Here is a 21352-nt window from a genome sequence, read left to right as displayed (position 1 = left end):
GCCTACATTTAACTTTCTGACAAATAACACCTTTGAACAATAGAATGACATAATAAATTGTTGTACAGGAGAGTGACTTCATCGTTTATTTTTCATATGGCAACTTACAAGCATAACAAGATGTAGGTGTAGATGCAGATATTATGTCAACAGACAATGTGTGTCTTCAATGTGGGACAGTGATCACAGTAATTTTACGAGAGGAAGTACCTGTGTTTGTGAATACTCTAAGTATTGTCAGCTCAGGTTGGAGCAGCATGTCAGTCCTGGAATTAAAGCTTCAGTTGAACAATGCTGGTATCAACTTGGGGACAAACAAGAAAAGATTATAGTAATTCATTGATTCATATTTTGAACTGTCAAGTTGTCTTTTACATGGATATTCTGGGTTATAAGATTATTGTAATGTTTTTACAAAAATCATTGTTTGTCATGAGAAGATAGCTGTATTATACTTCAAGAATATGTGACACAAAGATCTGAGAAGTGTTGTATTTATTCCTGAAAATGAAAAGCATGCTAAACATTTATCTTCCAGCAAGGACTGCAGAATTTGAAGCAGTAATCCATAAGATGATACAGCCATAGTCTGCAAAAAGATGAATGGTATAACTCGATATAAAAGCTACATTTCAAAAAATAACTGGCATTACACCATTTGTCACATATCTTGAAGATGAAATGCAAAGTCCTTGCCACCAGTGAATATCAACATTCTCCATACAACATGGGATGGATGCTGTGAAAGGCACATGTGGCCATATCCCTGGCCACTGGGTACTGTTTCAATTGGATACTGTCACTACAGCAGTGTTGTTACCAGTGACAAGTGGACAATTAAACTCTGTCACTTCCTGCCACATAGCATGTCCCTGCAGTTCCAGTTTTGGATGTATGGTATTCCTTGGTGACATAAAAATTAGTTGTCCAGTATCTTCAGTTTGTAATGGCAGTCATAAGGATGCTCCATACATAATAAATGATTTAATGCAATTTTAGACTACTCATGTGATAACAGAAGTCACACCCTTTCAAAAAATCTGCACATTTGTAACAAATTCCTCTCCCTTTAGCAAATTTTGGGATGTGCTAAATGGTTTTCAGCACATATCACTATTCTGTGATTTTCAAATACTCAAACTGTATCCTATGCCATCAGAGAGTCCATACAGAATGAAGTAAGTCACCTCAAGTGTGGGGAATTCAGCGCCAATTTCATGAACTCTGCAGCCATACCACATCATAGTAGTCCATTAAACACATGGATCTTCTTGCATCTGCAGCGGGTTCTAGCCCACAGTTAACACCCAAACTGTACAATTAACACCCAAACTGTACCAGATACCTATCCAGTACCATAGACCCAAGAATTATTTTCTCACACCTTGGGATGGGCATTGCTACTCGAAGATCAACCTCTCTGAAGCATACTTCCAGCTTCCCTTTGACACAGAGTGTCAAATATTCATGTCCATAAATACAGAATGTGGATTACATCAATCCTGTAGGCTGCTGTTTGGTGTAGCAAATGCCCCAGCAATGTTTCAAAGGTTCCCGGAGCCATTACTGCATGACATTCTCCTTTGCTCTAATTGTTTGGACATCATAGTAAGCAAAATAGGCAAAGAACACCTTTCATGCAACCTCTGGCAGGTTTTCACAGTACTGTTGCAAACATTCTCTGTTGCAATGTGCAGAAGTGCTCATTTCTTAAAACCAGAATTAGAGTACTTATGAAGTGTTATGGGAAAAGACAGAATGAGAACAACAAAATCCCACCTGCAAGCCATCCAGGAGCTGTGTGAACCATGCACTCTGACAGAAGAACTTCAGTCAGTACTTTGTTAAATAAATTATTGTAGATGGTTTTTTCAAATGCTGCCATGATAGCAGCGCTGTTGAACAGACATTGGAAAGCTGGTGTCCCTTTTGAATGGATCTATAAAATAAAATAAGCTGTCTTTATTGTGAAGCAATCACCCATTTTTCTCCTGGGTGCCCTCACATCCTAGCAACAGATGTTTCCCCTATGGGATTGGAATATTCTTGTCACATTGTACAACTAACAGATCTGAACTTCCAATCACGTTTGCATCTAATACCCTGTCAGCTACCTAACAAAACTACTCACAGATAGAAAATGGGATTCTCTGTCATTTGTGGCATGTAAATTCCAATATTGGCTGTTTGGTAGAGTATTTGAGTTGGTCACCAACCACAAGCAACTGCTGGCAATGTTTGCTCCACATTTTCCTACCCTACTCTGCATATGTAGAACACAGTTTTCATTCACTCGCACTAGTCTTAATGCAGAGACCCTTGGAACAAAGAGGCAGTTCCTGAGGTCAAGGACAGCTGAGTTCACAAAGTGCATTACTAACCAAAAACAAGTCCAGAACAAAGCAAAGATGTCTTAAACATGTGTGATAGTCCAGGGAGCAATCCAAATCACAAACATAATACAGGTAAGGTCAAACCCTGCTATTTGATGGTGAGTAACAAAAGGCTTCAAAAACTAACAATTAGCAAGAGCCGGGCCACGGTGTTGACCGACATACTCACATCAGTGGCTGGCTCCATGTGACGTGGTTGCGGCAGTAGCAGCACTTCGCACAGAAGCAAACTATAGCGAGAATATGTAACCTCTGTACCTCTGATGTGTTCCTCCTTTTGATCCTCGGACTGGGTAGGAATCCAAATCACTGTCACATACTAAACCTTACCCCCTTTATTCGACATATGGGGTCTGAAATGGTCCACCTGTGCCGACTTCAGTGAGGAAGGGGAGAAAGAGGTGCCGGAATCCCCAGAAAAAAGGCTCCTGTATTATATACATGCCCTCGATGTGATCAGCTTGACCAGAAGATGGTGCTGTCTGGGCGAGACCTGGATGACTGATGGTTTCCGGAGAGCACATTGGGCTTCGCTGCAAGGAAGTGGGTTTAGGTCGTTGCGGAGATGGGATCAGCAGTTTGGCCTCTATGGGCGCCTCAGTCCGAAAATGCCCAACCTCCACCAGTTGTGTTGTGAGGGGCCTGCTGGTGGTGATGGTGGGAGCTGGAAGTGACTTAGGGAGAGAAAACGGTTTCACATCCATCAGCTCCCTTCACAGGTAGTTGTTGACCACCTCTCAATGCCTAAATGGGGGTGGACATTCTAGTGGTAGCAGTCAGGCTGGTGGGCAAGCCTTTCCCTGGAGTGGCTATGGAGATCATGGCCAAATGGTGATAGAGGGCAAATCTGGACTTTATTAGGAATGTACTTCGCATAATAAATTACTTTGCTTAGGAATAACTGTAGTTCTTTGACATTCTTAGGAGCTGGTAAGTTGGTGCCTCTATGAGATCCTGTGGGCATAAGCTCTTCTTTACTTAATAAAGTCCCCAGGTACTTGATGCTTGGCTCAAAAAAACTACATTTATCATAATGACATTGCAGACCATGGACCTGGAGCTGCTAAAACAACATTAGTAGGTTGCACAGGTGTTGCTTCCACGTGGCTCCAGTAATTAGCAAGTCATCTAAATAATGAACACAGTTGTGGATACCTTGGATGAGTTGCTCAAGGTGTCTCTGAAATATCATGGGAATGCTTGTGACCCCAAATGGCCACTTGTTATAACGATGCTGCCTAATGGCAAATTAACCACTAGAAAATACTTCATCTGCTCATCTACATGCAACTGAAATAAGGTGTTAGTGAGATTTATTTTTGAAAAATAATGGTTCCAACCAACTTTGCTAACACTACATTTGGCCTAGGAACTAGATGTGAATCAACATTTTCATCAGGTTACCTTCCATTCGGAAATTGGGTGCACTCAGCGACTGTTATGTGACTTATAAATTATAGAGAGCAGCAATCAGTCATCCTTTTTTAGATTTTATTATGCAGATCCAGATTTCGGCTAGTAGCTAGCCATTCTCAATGCACTATTTTTTATTCTCAATGCATGTAAGTCCCTGTTGTTCGGGTGTCAGTCTCGGTTCTTTGAATGCTACTGTATGTAGTATTCTATTCTCAATGCTTGTAAGTCCCTGTTGTTAGGGCATCAGTCACAGTTCTTTGAATACTACTGTATGTAGTGTGGTTTGTGGGATTAAAGGGACCAGACTGCTACAGTCATCGGTCCTATTGTATGTAGTATTCAAAGAACTGTGACTGTCGCCTGAACGACAGGCACTTACATGCATTGATAATAGAAAATAGTGCATTGAGAATGGCTAGCTACTAGCTAGAATCTGGATTTGCATAATAAAATCTAAAAAAGGATGACTGACTGCTGCCCTCTATAATTTATAAGGATCAACATTTGCTTGAGCTTTAGCAGTAGACTTAAAATCGCCATAAAGTCTAACTGATCCATTTGGTCTCTTAACTGTGACTCTGGTCGTAGCACACTGGCTAGACAATACTGCGGACTTAAATCTCATACTTTGCAACCTATCCAGTTCTGCTTTAACTCACTCACACATGGTGAAAGGCACTGGATGAGCTCTGCAAAATGTAGGCACTGCTGATTGCTTTAAGTGTACATGGGCCTAGAACTCTGTTGTACAACCAAATGCGGGCTCAAACAGTTGCTTAAATTGCACACAATATAGTAAAAGACAGATTGCTCTCTGAGCACTATGCGACTTAACTTCTGAGGTCGTCAGTCGAACAGATTGCTATTTACCATAAAGAAGACATGTCAAGTTGCAGACAGGTACAGTTAAAGGACACTTACGTAAAGCTTTCAGCCACAGCCTTCATCAGTAAAAGAGATCCGGCCCGAGATGCTGAAGTTGGTGGTCGTGTGAGCATGAGGTATGCTTGCTTGTGTGTGTGAATAGCACATGTCTCTCCTTTACTGATGAAGGCTGTGGCGGAAAGCTTTATGTAAGTGTCTTTTAATTGTGCCTGTCTGCTACTTGATGTGTGTTCTTTATGGTAAATGGCAAATTGTTTTTCCCTACATTTTTGACATTCCTACCTGGAGGTTCCATTGCACATATGAAGTTTCAAGTTCTGTGTCTGGCATCACAGTTGAAACCAGATTTAGCTTGTTATGAATGAAAAACCTAAAAATCACAAAAGCAACTAAGCCAAAAATGTTGGTTAATTTCCAAGAGTTGACTACTAGCTGGGATAGTTGTGAAGTTACATTTTTATACGTGATCTGGCCATGATATGGGATTGACTGGCCATTGTATGCCACCACACTGCACTGGAAATTTTATTGTGTAATGATAATATATGTAAAAAATGTTGATGTAGAAGAAGTTGCTATTTGGTGGGAGGAAAACTCAAGACACATTGAGGCAACTGGAAATTGATGGACAGTTGTTCATACAATGCTAAGAATTAGATAGTTTCAAGCTATATTTTCTGTTGGCATGAATTTGGACTCATTTGATGTCTCCAAATGTTGTTCTTAATCATGTGATCAAACTTTTTTTAATTTTAGGAAGAGTGTTTATCAGATTGAGAAAGAGTATTCAAAAGAGTAATTTTATGTAAGTAATGTTTAAATGTCGTGAGAAATTTTTAGTTCAGGCCATACATGCGGTTATGTTTTGAGGATCGTCATTATTGAACTACTGAATTTAGAATGCCAGTACACTGAAAGGAGATGGTATGTTATGAATACTGCTGGTACTCTTAAATGCTAGTTAGATCACCTTGGAAAATTGAGCCATAATACATATACACTCTTGGAAAACGAAAAAAAAGGTGCACCTAGAAGCAAGTGACTAGTGCATGTCGTACTTGCACAAGACACCAATAGATGGCAGTTAATGCAATGATCAGTCACACAGCACTGCTGACAAACTAGGAACTGCATTATCAGACATGCAATGTTGCAAGCTTTGCAGCAGTTGTTCACTTCCAGAGTCAGTAGCAGCCAGTTTGTTGTGGCATACGGACATACAGCTGTGTCTGCAACATTGTTAACATGCTGTGACAGTGTGGATGTGAATCATTTGTGCAAGTGATGGGGTCTGAGCAAGGGCATATAGTCGATCTGTGGGAGATGGGGTGGTCATACAGCAGAATTGAATTACACCCGGTACGAGAGGTCTCCACAGTGTATGGTTGTTCTTACCAGTGGTCCGCAGGAGGTGCACATGGCCGTCAGCTTGGGTCTGAATCGCGGCATTGCACAGATGCACACCATGGCTGTTGGCATCTTACTGTATGCCATTAGGGCACCTTCTGCTCACACGCCAACATCGTGCAGCCTGCCGCCAGTGGTGTTGTCATGGGTGCTTAAGGAAGAAGAAAAGCAGACTTGTTGCCACCAGTAATGAGAGTCTCTTCTTCTGCCTTGGTTCCAATGGTGGTCATACACTTGTGCGTTGTCGTGCAGGTGAGCACCAGCATCTTGAATGTATATGACAGAGGAACACAGGGCCAATACTTGGTATCAATGTGTGGGGAGCTGTATCTTACAATAACTGTTCTCCTCTGGTGATTGTAAACATTGCACAGTGCACAGTACATCCAAAACATCATTCAACCTTTCATGCTACCGTTTGTGCACCAATAAGGCAATGTGCTTTTTCAACAGAATAACGCAGATCCACATCTATTCCGTGCCACCCAGCTTCCTCCCCAAGGTGTATGTCATGTACCATGGCCAGCATGGTCCCCAGATCTGTCGCACATTGAGCATGTTTGGGACTGGTTGAAACATCATATTCCATGGTCTACAACACAGGCAGGAAATCTGGCCCAGTTGAGGCAGCAGGTAGAAACAGCATGGCAGGTCAGTCTACAAGAGTACATTCGTCACCTCTGCATTAGTCTCCATGGGAGAATTGCAGCCTGCATCGCTGAAGGAAGGTATATAGGGTAATAGTTCTGATATTTTACATGCACTGTCAGCTATATTCAGGTGCATATGGCTCTGTCGGTGGGATCATTTGTTGTATACATCCTCAAGAGTATATCAATAAAATTGACTTCTACTGGGTCAATGAATTCATGGTGTTCTTTTTTCATTTTCTGGTAGTGTAGATTCAACTCTTGCACAAACCTGGTGACCCTACATATGTTACCTATTGTGGCATTTGTCAGCACAGATTGACCATATCAAAATCTAAACACATTGCTACAATACAATTACAATATATCTAACACAATGATGTGTGTAACATTGCTATTTCATCAGTTAATTGATTTGATCTTTTTTGTTTAGGACAGGCATTAGGTTACGGGCAGCTTGCCTTGCTTTACTGTACAGAAAATTATTTCGGCTCAATAATTTGGGAGACAGCTCTACTGGCCAGGTAAGTGCATGGCAAGTTATCTAATTTGTGTGCCTTCATGAAAAAATAAAATGTTGTATGTAGCTGTGTAGTGAAGAAGTACTGAAAATAAAATAAAATTCCAGGCCTGAACATTATGATTAGTTTGCTTGCTTTACACTTAACAAATTGAGTCATCCCATCTCCCATTATCTATAGTTCATTACTGTACTCTTCTGTGACTCATAACTCATAACATTATATTGATCTGACATTCTCACTAACTCTGGATCTTTATTTTGATAGAATCTTGCTATTTTTGCAAAACATTCAGATACTATTCATCATGGAATAAAAGTAATATATTTTACCACATCTTGTGAAAGTGGTCACATATTTTGGTGTATCATTTTGCTTTAATTGTTATAAATTAGTTAACTTCTATTATAATCAAAATAAGGGAAAGACAGCCACTTGCCTATAGCAGCCTAATGAGTAGAACACAGAAATGTGTAACAAGAAACAGCATTCACACTAGCCTTTGAGCTCTTGCTCTTTTTATAGTAAAATTACATACATTCATACACACAACCACAGAAACTTCCAAATGTACACTCTCTTAGGTGCAGCAATACTCATTACTGATTCTCATTTATTGAAAGCATTTGCTTGGGCTATTGGATGTGGGAAGGAGGTAGGGAAGGCCACATAAGTTAAGGAGGGGATTATGGGATAGAGTGAGGTGGGTCTTTTGACAGATGACTTAGTGGATGCACAAAGGGACAAAAGGAATTGATAGGGTAGAGATATAGAGTGACAAAGACTGATGCAGGGGAGAGACAGAGATGGAAAGGGGGAGGGGAAGAGAGAGAGAGAGAGAGAGAGAGAGAGAGAGAGAGAGAGAGAGAGAGAATGGTCACTTGGGGAGGGGAGGGGGGGGGGGGGTAAGATTTTGACAGGGAAGGAAACAGAAGAGAGAAACAAAAAGATAGGGGGGGGCGGGCAGTGAGAAACAAGTTAGCCTCCATCTCACTATATCTCCTTTGTGCTCTATACTGTAAACTCCTTTTGTCTTGTGCAACCACTGAGTTATTTGTCATAACTCCTGCTTTGCTCTATCCTGTTGCCCCCTCCTTGTGTCGTGCATTCTTCCCTGTCACCTCCTGCCTCCATGAGCCTGGGCAACTCGACTGCTTTCAGTTATTGATCATCAGTAATTAGTTTCACTGCAGCCATGGGAGTGTACACACACGTGTCTGTGTGGTTGTGTTTGTGAATGGGTGTAACTAGAAAAAGAGCAAGAGCTCAAAACCTAGTAAGAATGCTGTTTTCTGATATGTGTCAGTTATGTATCTGTTATGTATCAGTCCACTTAGTTTATATATTGCTCCATCCAAGAATTTCCATTATTGTTTAGCTTCTGTTATAATAATTTTCTTTGAAATAAGTACCATCAGTTTAAAACAGTGAAAATACAAGTTTTACATTAATTTAAGTTTTAAATATTTGTTATTGTTAACTGGCTCCTCCATGGTTTTTCATAGAACAGAGTATTCTGAGATCCTCCTTGGCTGCCTGCACAGTGTTGGTAGCTCCATGCAACCCTAAGCTGTGACTTAGGGATGTCTACTGCAAAACTTCATTCTCTGAAAGGCGTCCAAGGAGCATCTCAAACAAATAATAGAATACAGCATAAAACAAATATTTGAACTTATAATACGATATCGTCTACATAAAAATACATATTACAGCACTACTTAGGCTCCATTTCATTATTATTAGAACTATAACCAAACTACTTGTATGCATGCTTATCCATTTGTAGATGACTAGTGTACAGAAACTTTCACAACTATTAATATTCATGATAAAATTTTTTAGTTCAATTTACCAGAATTCTGTGGCTTCACATTTGGTCTCTTACTGTTTAGCTAGTTTTTCTTAGTTACAGTACGTGTTAATATCGAACAGTTTATATTCTCCTTTTACAAAGCAAATCATCTGCCATTTCTTTCATACACAGTACCATGAAATGGAAATTGTTTTTACTTACTTTACACATTTTATTCCTTCACGGCAAACTTTAAGGTGCAAATAAAAATTCAACCAAATATTTTCTGCCATTGTATAAATCAGCAAATATTTCTGGTGGACAAACCTATACATGGTAAACAAGAGTCATAAACATAGATGCATCAAAATAAGCTTGTAAGAATGTATCTACCTATCTACCCAGAAAGCAGCATCAGACTGGAAGATACTTATATTAAAAACTGACATATTCATTGTTTTATACTTCTGAGGTTCCTTTGTTGGGCAAAAGAGAAAGAAGAGGAAGAAAGATGACAGTGCAATACAAGGGTTAGGGAAGAACACGAGCTTGCATCTAGGTTACGGCAGACATAGTCACTGATTTGTCAAGCAATAGATGCAGGAAGAAAATATTGCAAGTAGGGACAGAGGTGGAGAGAGAGAGAGAGAGAGAGAGAGAGAGAGAATGGGGAAAATAAAATAAATGCAGAGTGGGAAGAATGAAACAAGAAAGAACAGTAATCACAGTTTATAAGGAGAGTGAGTAGATGCTTTAGTTGGTATGGCAAATAAAAGTGTGTATAATAGCAATATAATAGAGGGAAACATTCCACGCGGAAAAAATATATTTAAAAACAAAGATGATGTGACTTACCATCCGAAAGCGCTGGCAGGTCGATAGAAACACAAACAGACACATACATACACACAAAATTCAAGCTTTCGCAACAAACTTTTGCCTCATCAGGAAAGAGGGAAGGAGAGGGAAAGACGAAAGGAAGTGGGTTTTAAGGGAGAGGGTAAGGAGTCATTCCAATCCCGGGAGCGGAAAGACTTACCTTAGGGGGAAAAAGGAAGGATATACACTCGCACACACACACATATAGTATAATATCATATATATTATTTCTCAAGTCAAAATCCCTTTTTCTCAACAAGTGTGTGCAAGCAGAGTATAGGTGCTGTAGGTCACTGCGACAAGAACCGAGGTGGAAGGTATGAGACTGAAGGTGTCCAGCACAGCAGGAGCAATTGGTGTGACTGAAAATCCATGCAAGTGGGAGGCGGGTTGTGTAGAAGGTGCAAGAGCGAAGGTGTCTGTCATTTCAGAAGTGACTAGTGTTGCCGAAAATTCATGCAGGTGGGAGAGATGCACAGAGATGCAGGTGTCTGACACAGCAGAGGTGACTGGCATCACCGAATAAGTGGGTGGTAGAGCTGAGCGGGAAAGGTGAATTGCAACACCTGGTGAGCATGCAGGCAAACTGAAGCAGCAGAGGCAACCGGTATTGCCAAGTAAGCATGCAAAAATGAAACCGTGTGAGTGGAGCCTGCCACAGCATGTGGGATTTGTGGGGGGTGGGGTGGTGGTGGTGGTGGTGGTGGTGGTGGTGGTGGTGGGGGGGGGGGGGGGGGGGCTGGCTTCATCAACGCAAATTGAGAGAACACTGCAGAATGAGAAGCTGTGTGGAGCGAGGCAGCATGCTGTGGACTCACCAAATGGGCCGTGTAGCTCCAACTTCGTCTCTGTGCCAGCAGAGTGTTGTGGAATGGCGTGGTGATGTTCGTTACAGGGACAAGGTTGGTGAGCAGGCCACTTGGTGTGGTGTGGTTGCCATGCAGGGAACAGGTGAGGTTGGCCATATTGTGCCAGGTGAGGCTGGCTAGGTAGCATTGAAAACCTGTGAAACAAAGTCATGCCATTCCACCATAGCCATGCGTGATGAGGTAGATATGTTAGCAGATTCATGGTCAAACCTCACTGTTGGTATGGAGAAGTCCAAACGTGAAGGAATAATATGGTCCTTGTCGGGTGGTGAACAATGGGAACCGAAGCACTCGAAATAAAGGTGATAAAAACTTGCAGTTTTGTAATGTTGCTAACGGTTGTCGAGTCACCTCTGTGGTTATTCATGCAGTTAAGGTAATGTATGGCATTAATAACATACATTTCAATGGAACTACATTTATTAAACACTGAATAACAAGACGCAATACAGCAGAAAACATGAGTGTTACAGCATGTGAGAAATCCAGCATTGGGCAGCTCCAAAGAAAGTCACTCACAGATAAAACATGCTTTTCACTTATCAATAATCACCACAAATTCTTGAAATTGTGTGCATGTTCACTTATTACGATGTCCTCTTATTCACCTCTGCATCCACCATTTCCTGAATTCATTATCTAGCTATGCACTGTATGGAGGAATAAATACTGTCCAAGAATTCATGCACTATGAATATGTTTTACCTGACTCTGACTTTATAAACTGAATTGTACAACTTGCATATTACCTCCGTCACTGATCATCCTTTTCGGTTGTCATAGCTTCTTTCGTTTGTTGTTGGTTTTTTTAATAAAATTCTCATCATTTATCTTTGAGGTCGAATACATGAAATAGAAATATGTACAGGTTAAATTTTACTTAAATAAATTATAGTTAATTATTATTTCACATTAATTCAATATAAAATGCTCAATCCAAAGGTTCAGAGTTTGGTCCTGAAGCATCATACCATGTCTCAAATAATTTGATCTTCTCTGCAAATTGTTGAAGAAATCTTTTGGTTACTTTTTTCAATATGCTGTCTTTCTTTGTCCTTTTTAAACATAAGTAAAATAACTGAACAGTCTGATAATCTTGCAGTCCACACCAACTGATCCTAAGACACTTTATATATTTTAGCAAATATGTTACAAGAATGTGAATGTGAGTGTGCCACTCTTTGCATCTGCTCAGCTTCACAACTCCCAGGAAAAGACAAATTATGCCTGACTTTCTTCATTTATTTTAAGACAATAGAAAACTAGATGAAATAAAGATAAAATTTCTCAAGTGAGTGACTAATCGTTTATGAAGAATACGTGATAAGAAAAATAAGATTAAAATGATAGATAAAACCACGAAACTGAACAGAAAGATTTATGTCACAACCAGGAGGTGTGATATATTGCAAATGGATCAACTGCTCATGTCAAGGTTATGATTTTCTGATTTTATAATGTAAAAGAACACCTCTATCCACTGTTCTCCCTTGATGCACATTTTCTCTCTCCTGCTAAACATACTTTTCCAATGTTCTGATCAGATCTTGTTCTCTTCTTCATCCAGTTTCCTTGCCATATGGTTTGTATCCTTCTGAACAGCTTCACAAAATTTGCCCTTTGCATTCTTCTGCAGATACATACTCCAGTCCCATTAAGTCTAAGACCTTCTTCATCAGACAGCTGCTTGTGAAATGAACTGATTCATATACCGAATGATGTGCACCACTTTTGGGACTTCTGTGCCAATAATGATCAGTTTCTATCACTGACATGTACAAAACAAAGTTACTTATTTAAAGTGATAGTGTCATAAGTCAGTTGACAAGGATGCACTGATTTTGAGTTCTCATTCATGTGGAAATTATTAGTGAGCGAATCAAGCATCATAAAGAGAAAATGTGATGCACATTATCTTACACATTATCAAAGTAAAAATGGTTAAGCCAGCATTTTCTTCCTACAGAATTATTGTGAATGATCCTATAGGAATAGTTCCTAAATGTGCACCTAGGTGTTCTGTAACACTCAGGCTGTGTTGTGTGAAGGCACTTTGTTCTTTTAAATAATAAGTAAAATTTATAGTCTTCTTTTGCTCTTTAGGTGTAGCTGACCTATAATAATATTGAAATTACCTATGTCTTGTGTAGCTTGCTTCATTTATGGACTAAGAAGTGATACTGTGGAATTATAACTGTGTGCAATTTGTGCTTCCTCCTATATCAATATTTTTAAACTTAAATCAGTGGGTGGTAGACTCCAATCTGTCAAGAGGCACAAGTTTTCCATTCCTCATTTCTTTGAATTTACAAAATTGATAACTTCAACTAGCATTTTATAAAGATTTTGCTGTTCTGTCCTGCTGGAGCATTATGTCAACCCAAATGAAAGTGCAATAGTCCATCTTTGACATGGTAACAGTACCAGTTCTTCTAATGAGGTGCCTACTAATTGTTGCTACAACACCAATTGTAGATGGTGCCAAATATTCATGCACAGGTCACACAATTCTTGCATATTATTGGCAAATGGGTTATGAACTCTAACTGGCATTCTTCATCCATACAATACTGATATAGTCTATATCTTTCATGAGAGCTTTTAAAACCAAGTGAATGTACTCCTTAGATTGTACTGTGGAAATGCAATCAGTCAACAAAGAAGACTGCTTACTAAACACTTTGGCATTTCATAGTAGGATATTGTTCATGTGTGTAGGACACATGCTCAATAGAACTGACAGGGGTACTGAATATATTAAAAGACAGGCAGCACGAATGGTCACAGGTTTGTTTCACTCACAGGAAAGTGTCAGGGAAATGCTGAAAACCTGAATTGACAGACGCTTGAAGATGGACACCAGTTACCCTGCAAAAGCCTATTGTCAAAGTTGCAAAAATGAGTATTAAGGGAAGAATCTACAAGAATATACTTCAACTCTCACATCGAGACACAAAAATATACTTTGACCCTCCAATGGAGACAGCACAGCCGAGGTTAGGCTGACTACCGTGCACACAGAGGCATTTAAGCAGTCATTCTTCCCATCCTCTATACATGATTTCAACAGAAACATTTAACATGTGGTACAATGTAAGCACATTCTCCCATGCACTTCCCAGTGTTTTGCAGAGTATATCTGTAGATATACAGTCATGAGTGGCTGGTGTATGTTTAGTGGTGTATGTGTTGAGTAGGCAGTTCATTAGTAGGCAGTGTTTTCTGGCCTGACCACTGACATTATGCAACAGAAATCATGATTCAATTGTAGAGCAATTCTTTCTAATTATTCTAATGTTGAATCACAGTATCAGTTCAACAAGCACGCATGTTATAAATGTCTACTGTGGGTACGTTGTCCAACAATAGTTATTTTGATGACACTCATTTTCAAGTGGATGGTTTGTCACACTCTACCTTTTGTCACAATCATTAAAATCAGCAGTTTTATCCTTTTTTCTGTACAGTGAGTCAAACTGTTGATTCTCCTATGTTGCAAAAGTCTGTAACTTAATTTTTGTAACATATCACACTTGTTGTAAAAATTAAAAAAAAAAGCATTTCATAGTGAACAAAGTGATTGCAATCTGAAGAGGAATTGGAAGACCATAATGAAGAGTCACAGAAATGGACAAAATGCTACAGGTTCCAGCACACAGTCATAATGCAACTAGAAACTAGTTATGAATGTTCAAGAAAATTTCATTAACTTCTCTGTTTAATACTGTACTTGAGTTGTTGTTTATTGCAGTTGTTGTATCACACTGGGGAGGGGAGGGGACTTTAGTGTCTGGTAATGTTGCTAACAAAAGTATGTTAATATAAAGAAGAAAATGTAAGAATCCTAAGGCGGAACCTTGTTGAATGCTACATGCTGATTGCTCTTTCCTATTGCTTTTTTTTTTTTTTTTTTTTTTTTTTTTTTTTTTTTTTTTTTTTTTTTTTTTTTTTTTTTTACATCACATGGACAGTTTTACAGAATTTTCTGTGGCACCCCAGGATATACTAAGTTGTTGAAACTGATATTATGTTTTGTGCTGTCAAATGCTTTCAACAAAACACAGCATATACTGCTAGTCTGCAATTCTGTAATTTAGTGCCCAGTGTATGTGAATTCTCACTGTATGTATAAGTAACATTATTTGCAACATCAAAACTAGACATTTTCGTGGTTTATATTTTTTGATATTTCTGTTATCTAAATTATATAGAGGCTTCACTTTTGCATATTTAAACTTGCCAGGAAATGTTCAGAGTTTATGTGTAATAACGTTTCAAGTTATATGTTTGATTAAATATTTTAAAGAGGATGCTTTTTTTTTATGAAAAAAGACTTTCTTTGCAGAAACTGGACATATAAATAATTGACTTTGAAGAGCAGTGTCCACTGTTTTGAAACTTCTTCACTTATTAATGTTGTGTGGTGGTAACGGACTCTAACATGGAACTTTGTCTTTCACAGGCAATGCTCTTGCCAATTCAGGGAATGCTCAAGCAGCTGCAATTCTGCCAGAACTTCTCACTCAGTTTCAAGATTTCACTGAAACATTTCTTACTGGACTAGCATTCCTTGAAGAAATGATAGCTCTAATAAAATGGCTTAGTGACATCCCAGACATTATTTCTAAAATGAATCTTTCACTCTGCAGTAGAGCATACACTTTCTAGCTGATGAAAACTGTGTGTTAGGCCAGAAACCTTAAATTTCCAAGCTCAGGTACTGGTCTGGCACACTGTTTCAATCTTCCAGGAAGTTTCAAAACCGCAAACACTCTATTGCAGACTGAAAGGTTAATTCTGGAAACAAACCCTAGGTTGTGGCTAAGTCTCTTTGGGTCAGGCAACAACCAAGTAGGCACACTTTTCAGTGGTGTCGCTTTGGACAGCCATGTACCCTTTTTTTTTCTGGAACACCTTTTTCTGTCAGAGACAGCAAAGGACTTGGAAGAGCAGTTGAATGGAATGGACAGCATCTTGAAAGGAGGATATAAGATGAACATCAACAAAAGCAAAACAAGGATAATGGACTGTAGTCTAATTAAGTCAGGTGATGCTGAGGGAATTAGATTAGGAAATGAGACACTTAAAGTAGTAAAGGAGTTTTGCTATTTGGGGAGCAAAATAACTGATGATGGTTGAAGTAGAGAGGATATAAAATGTAGACTGGCAATGGCAAGGAAAGCGTTTCTGAAGAAGAGAAATTTGTTAACATCGAGTATAGATTTAAGTGTCAGGAAGTCGTTTCTGAAAGTATTTGTATGGAGTAAAGCCATGTATGGAAGTGAAACATGGATGATAAATAGTTTGGACAAGAAGAGAATAGAAGCTTTCGAAATGTGGTGCTACAGAAGAATGCTGAAGATTAGATGGGTAGATCACATAACTAATGAGGAAGTATTGAATAGGATTGGGGAGAAGAGAAGTTTGTGGCACAACTTGACCAGAAGAAGGGATCGGTTGGTAGGACATGTTCTGAGGCATCAAGGGATCACCAATTTAGTATTGGAGGGCAGCGTGGAGGGTAAAAATCGTAGAGGGAGACCAAGAGATGAATAAACTAAGCAGATTCAGAAGGATGTAGGTTGCAGTAGGTACTGGGAGATGAAAAAACTTGCACAGGATAGAGTAGCATGGAGAGCTGCATCAAACCAGTCTCAGGACTGAAGACCACAACAACAACAACAACAACAACCTTTTCCTGAGTGTGTATCAATGATTATCCAATACACTGCACTCCAAATCAATCGAGGATCATAGTGTTGGTAGGTGAAATTTGGTTTAAGATAAAAAGTTGTAGCAGACATATTTTGTTATGGTGAACACATTATTGAGCATTACATTTCCCTGAAGGGCCATGCCAATGCCTGTGGTATATGAGTATATCTTTAGATGGACATAGAGACATACCTTCCTTTTTGTGTGAACAGTGACTGTGTAAGCCTATACAAGTGACATCCGTGATGATAATATGCATCCTCATGCTAATGCAATAAGTGATGAATGCATCCTATTAAACCACAATGCTCTGTCACCCTGGGATCATTTCAGAGACTACAACATTCCATAGCTTACATTTGGGGTATGTCATTCATCCAACTTGATGTCCCGACCCGAATCCCATAAAGCATATTTATGAAACTCACGAGCCTTTTCTTAAGACCCTTGCTGTGCTGAGAGAAACTTTGCATGGAGGTTGAAAGTCACTTCCTGAGGAGCTCACCAACTCTCTCAGTAACCACATTACCTATAACTGCATGTATTGTATTCCTGCTTGAGGTGGTAATTAGAGTCTGTATTGATGCTGCTTCCTCTATATCATTGTGTGTGTTTCACTGGTATTCTAACATGGAGCATATATTGTTTTATGCCAGCTTTTCAGGTTTATACTTAGCTCAAATTTCAATACATTTAACAAACAATGTTTCGAGTTATTATTTTTTGTGTATTACTATGATTTGTGAAAACCAGTATATTTCAATATGACTAAAGTTGAGTGCAATTTTGTATTATATTTCAATGAAAAGTTACATATCTTTAATTATTTGTTTTGCCATCCTTTAGCTCATAAATATATTTTCCAACGATGGACAGAAGATAATGGATATGGCTTTGTTTGTACCAATGATAATTGGAGGGCCAATTGTAATAATTTGTGGCGTGAGTTACATATTGTGGCTGTTGGGTCCGTGGGCAGTCCTTGGTATGACATCATTCTTGTTGTTTTATCCACTTCAGGTGAGCTATGAATTTTATTGTTTTACTGTGTAGCCTCAAGATTACAGGTTTTTAATCAGTACAATAATTATACATAACTATTAACTGTAAATAAAGATTGTAAGAGTTTATTTATTTATTTATTTATTTTTAAGTTCCATGGTCCCTTGATATGAGTGTACTGCTAGGGAGTAGGATGTGTCAGATTATTACAATAATAATCCTATGTAAATGGTCATGAGACGTACAATTTAACTCATATATAAACAGATACTTGAGGAAAAAAAGAAAAATATGTATGGAAGAAAAAGTTCTATTTGCCCATTGACAGTAAATTGATATACACCTCCCAAGGTTATAACTCAGTAGCTTTTTGAGTCCAATAAAAACTAAGGAAGAAATAATGGTTTACAGAACAGTATAAAGGACAGACATTGTAATGGATCTGGGAGATGTTATTTTTTTTTACCGTATTTGTCGATACTGAATTGAAAATGTTTTCTTATATTTTTGTCAGAATTTATTATAATTTGTCTTATTATATGCTAATTTACTTCTGTTTTTGAGAGTAAAAGCATATTGATTACTATTAGAAAATGTATCGAAGAATAGCAAAGAAACTGATTGTGTAAAATATCTTTGACGTTGGAGTAGTCTTTGACTATAGTCAGTCCGAGTCGGAAGCTAACTCTTGGTGTGTGTTGATGGAAGAACAATGTGAAGGTCGCAGTCATAAATAATTTTGAATTATGTTACTATTATTTTTGTATTAACTAAAAAGAAGAAACTACATTTGAAGAAACTGTATTTGAAACACCAAAATGAGAGAAACACGCTGAACCACGTCATTTTCTGCAGCCGACAACGATGCATTGTGGAATCATACTTAGACAACTGAAGCCAAGACTTATATTTGCTTGCAAACGTCTAATGGAAAAGGTACTGTCACAAAATATGGCAAATTTAAGTTTATAAAAAATAGTGACCATATTTTCAACTTGTGTCTTAACCGGGATGCCATATTTCAACATGATGGCTGCTCAGGAACCAAGATGGAAGGAGATACAACAGTAAAGTATGAGGCTGTGTCCCTTTGTAGCTGGTATCAATCATTTCACCTTCGCATACCTACTGTACTAGCCAATACTCTTGATTGTATGTTTTACACGCTCTAGTCTTTGACTGCTTCTAATTACCATAGCACAACTTTGATCAGTGGATCACCTTTTCCTCTCTGTATTCTCTAGTACTTTACTTGCCCACTCAGTTTTTAAAATTTTTCTCCACCCCACAATTCAGATGCTTCCAGAGAGAGCTCTGTGAGTCTGATTTTCCTTACAAATGCACTCCTGGCATGTTAGGTATCCTCCAAGTTACCTGCTCTTCAGTTTAGAGATGTTCCCGCAATCCAACAATTTCTCAACAATAATGCCATTTCATTTCCCATTTCGCATTCTCTATATGGCTATTACACCTAACTCTTCCCCTCTGCAAGTGCTGAACCATGCCCCTAGGATGTTGTTGTCATTATTGCTGAAATTCTGTTTGCATTCATATACTTCATGCACCCCCCCCCCCCCCCTACCCCTTCTGGTCCCTCTGTGCCATCTGTATACATGGTATCCTTTTGAAAAAACTTCCCTGTCCCCATATCCGCTGCCAGCCAGGAATCTACAGCTACCACAATAACAGCCTCAGTTCCTCCAATTAATGTACAAAATTCTGTTTCGTTCCCGATTGTGTTCCTGCAGTTTACCAGGAGACACATCAGTGTCCTTCAAGATGCTCTCTCATTTGAGATATATTCTGACTCCTTTTATTGTACCCCTTTTTCCTCACAATCATTTAAATTTTCAGCCCTTTCACTGAATGTCTGTTTCTTTTTTGTAATTGCATTTACATTTGTAAAATTGTTACTACAATATGTATATTGCATTCTATTTGTGAAGGTGCTAAGCACTTATCAGTAATGAACTTACTTAGGTCTATGAACACTGCACTCACAGCTTATATATCTGCCACTCACTATATATCCAGATACCATGTCCTTAATATGCTATCTATCTGTAATTTTTTCAGGCTTAGTCTACAGTTCATTAACAATAAATTATGGCCAGGAGCTTCATCTACCCACAGAAATGTTCTGCAGCTTAAAATCTGGTTGCAAGATCTCTGTGAGACCATTACATAATCCATTTGAAATCTTTTGGTGTCTCCGGATCTCTTCCGTATATACAACCTCCCTTCATGATTCGTAAACCACGTGTTAGCAGTTATTAAATTGTGATTTCTGTAAAATTCTGTCACGTGATTTCCCCATTCATTCCTTTCCACCAATCCATGCTCTCCTACCAGTTTTCCTTCCCTTACTTTTCCTACCATTGGCTTCCAATCTCCCATCACAATTAAACTTTCACCTCCCTTAAAGATCTGAATAATTTCTTTTAAGTCATCATAAAATCTTTCAATCTCTTTAGTACCTGCAGAGCTAGTTCATGTATGGACTTGTACTACTGTGATAGGTCTTGGCTTTATATCTGTCTTGGCTTCCAGAGTGCATTCACTACACTGTTCATTCCTGTTGCCTTATTTATTAGTAGACTTTCTCCTGCAATACCCTGTTTCATTTTGTATTTATAACTCTGTATTCATCTGATGAAAAATTTTTCTCTTCTTGCCACCAGTCCCTTCTTTTAGTCAAGTTGTGCCACAAATTCCTGTTTTACTCTGATCTATTCAGTACCTCCTCATTATTCATTCAATATACCCATAAAATCTTCAGCATCCTTCTATACCACCACATTTCAAAACCTTCTACTGTCTTCTTGGCTAATTTTTTTTCTTCTATAGACTCCAGACAAATACCTCAACAAAAGACTTCCTATTACATAAAATTATATTAGATGTTAACAAATTCCTCTTTTTTAGAAATGCATTTCTTGCTGTTACCAGCCTCTGCTTCTGCATCCTCAGTTATTTTGCTGCCAAGATAGCAAATGTGATCTACTAATTTTAATGCCTCATTTCCTAATCTAATTCCCTCAGCATTGCCTGATTTAATTCGACTATGTTCCATTACCCTTGTTTTGCTTTTGTTAATGTTCATCTTATAATATCTTCCGAGGACACTGTCCATTCTGTTCAGCTGCTCTTCCAAGTCCTTTGTCACCTCTGTCAGTATCCCAATGTCACCAGCAAATGTCATTTTTTAAATTTCTCCTGCCTGACCTTTAATTACTTTTCCAGTTTTCTCCCGTATAGACTGAATAAAAACAGGCATAAGTTACAACACTGTCTAACTCCATTCTCAAATATTGCTTTCCTTTCATGACCTTCAACTCTTATAATGAAGTCTGGTTTCTTCTTCACTTGAAAAAATTAAAAAAATTGTGAGACAAGACTGTTGGCCTGTTCTCACATTCAGGAGACAACATTTTAACTATTGCTAGTCGAAACACACAAAAGTACACACACTATCCTAGCTGTCAGAGATATTAGGTTTTTCCTTGGGAAAGAGAGATGTTTGGGTTGGGGTAGGTTAAAAAGAAAGTGCAGGTCGCTCAGACCCCAGGATGAGAGGTGGATCCTCAAGAATCTCCTCACTGTGGATCTAAGGAACAAAAAAAGGAGTGATCAAAAAATTTCCATTTGATGGCCATACAGTGGAGAATCAGGATGCAAGTCAGGCAAAACTGCCGTGAGCACTGAGGAAATTATCACACTGATGCACAAGGCTAAAGATACCCATTTGGTAAAACACAATGTCCTGCTGTGTGAAGAAGTCTGTAACTGCCTGCTGCACATTGTCATCCAACATGAATCAATT

At 38.7% G+C, this 21352-nt stretch overlaps 1 protein-coding gene across 7 annotated transcripts in view; it reads left to right on the top strand.

Annotated features, from left to right (window-relative positions):
• LOC126482575 (ATP-binding cassette sub-family C member 5-like) overlaps nt 1-21352 on the top strand; it is a 512906-nt gene that overhangs the window by 108433 nt on the left and 383121 nt on the right. For all 7 annotated transcript variants that reach the window (XM_050106550.1, XM_050106549.1, XM_050106547.1 and 4 more), the window contains exons 8-9: nt 7185-7275; nt 17374-17547. In XM_050106550.1, coding sequence (XP_049962507.1) covers nt 7185-7275; nt 17374-17547 — 265 coding nt within the window. The remainder of the gene's footprint in view (nt 1-7184; nt 7276-17373; nt 17548-21352) is intronic.

This window comes from Schistocerca serialis, chromosome 1, assembly GCF_023864345.2.
Source record: "Schistocerca serialis cubense isolate TAMUIC-IGC-003099 chromosome 1, iqSchSeri2.2, whole genome shotgun sequence".
In the NCBI taxonomy this organism is placed as follows: domain Eukaryota; kingdom Metazoa; phylum Arthropoda; class Insecta; order Orthoptera; family Acrididae; genus Schistocerca; species Schistocerca serialis.
The sequence above is the reverse complement of the archived record's forward strand: the minus strand, read 5'-3'. Positions and strand labels throughout refer to the sequence as shown.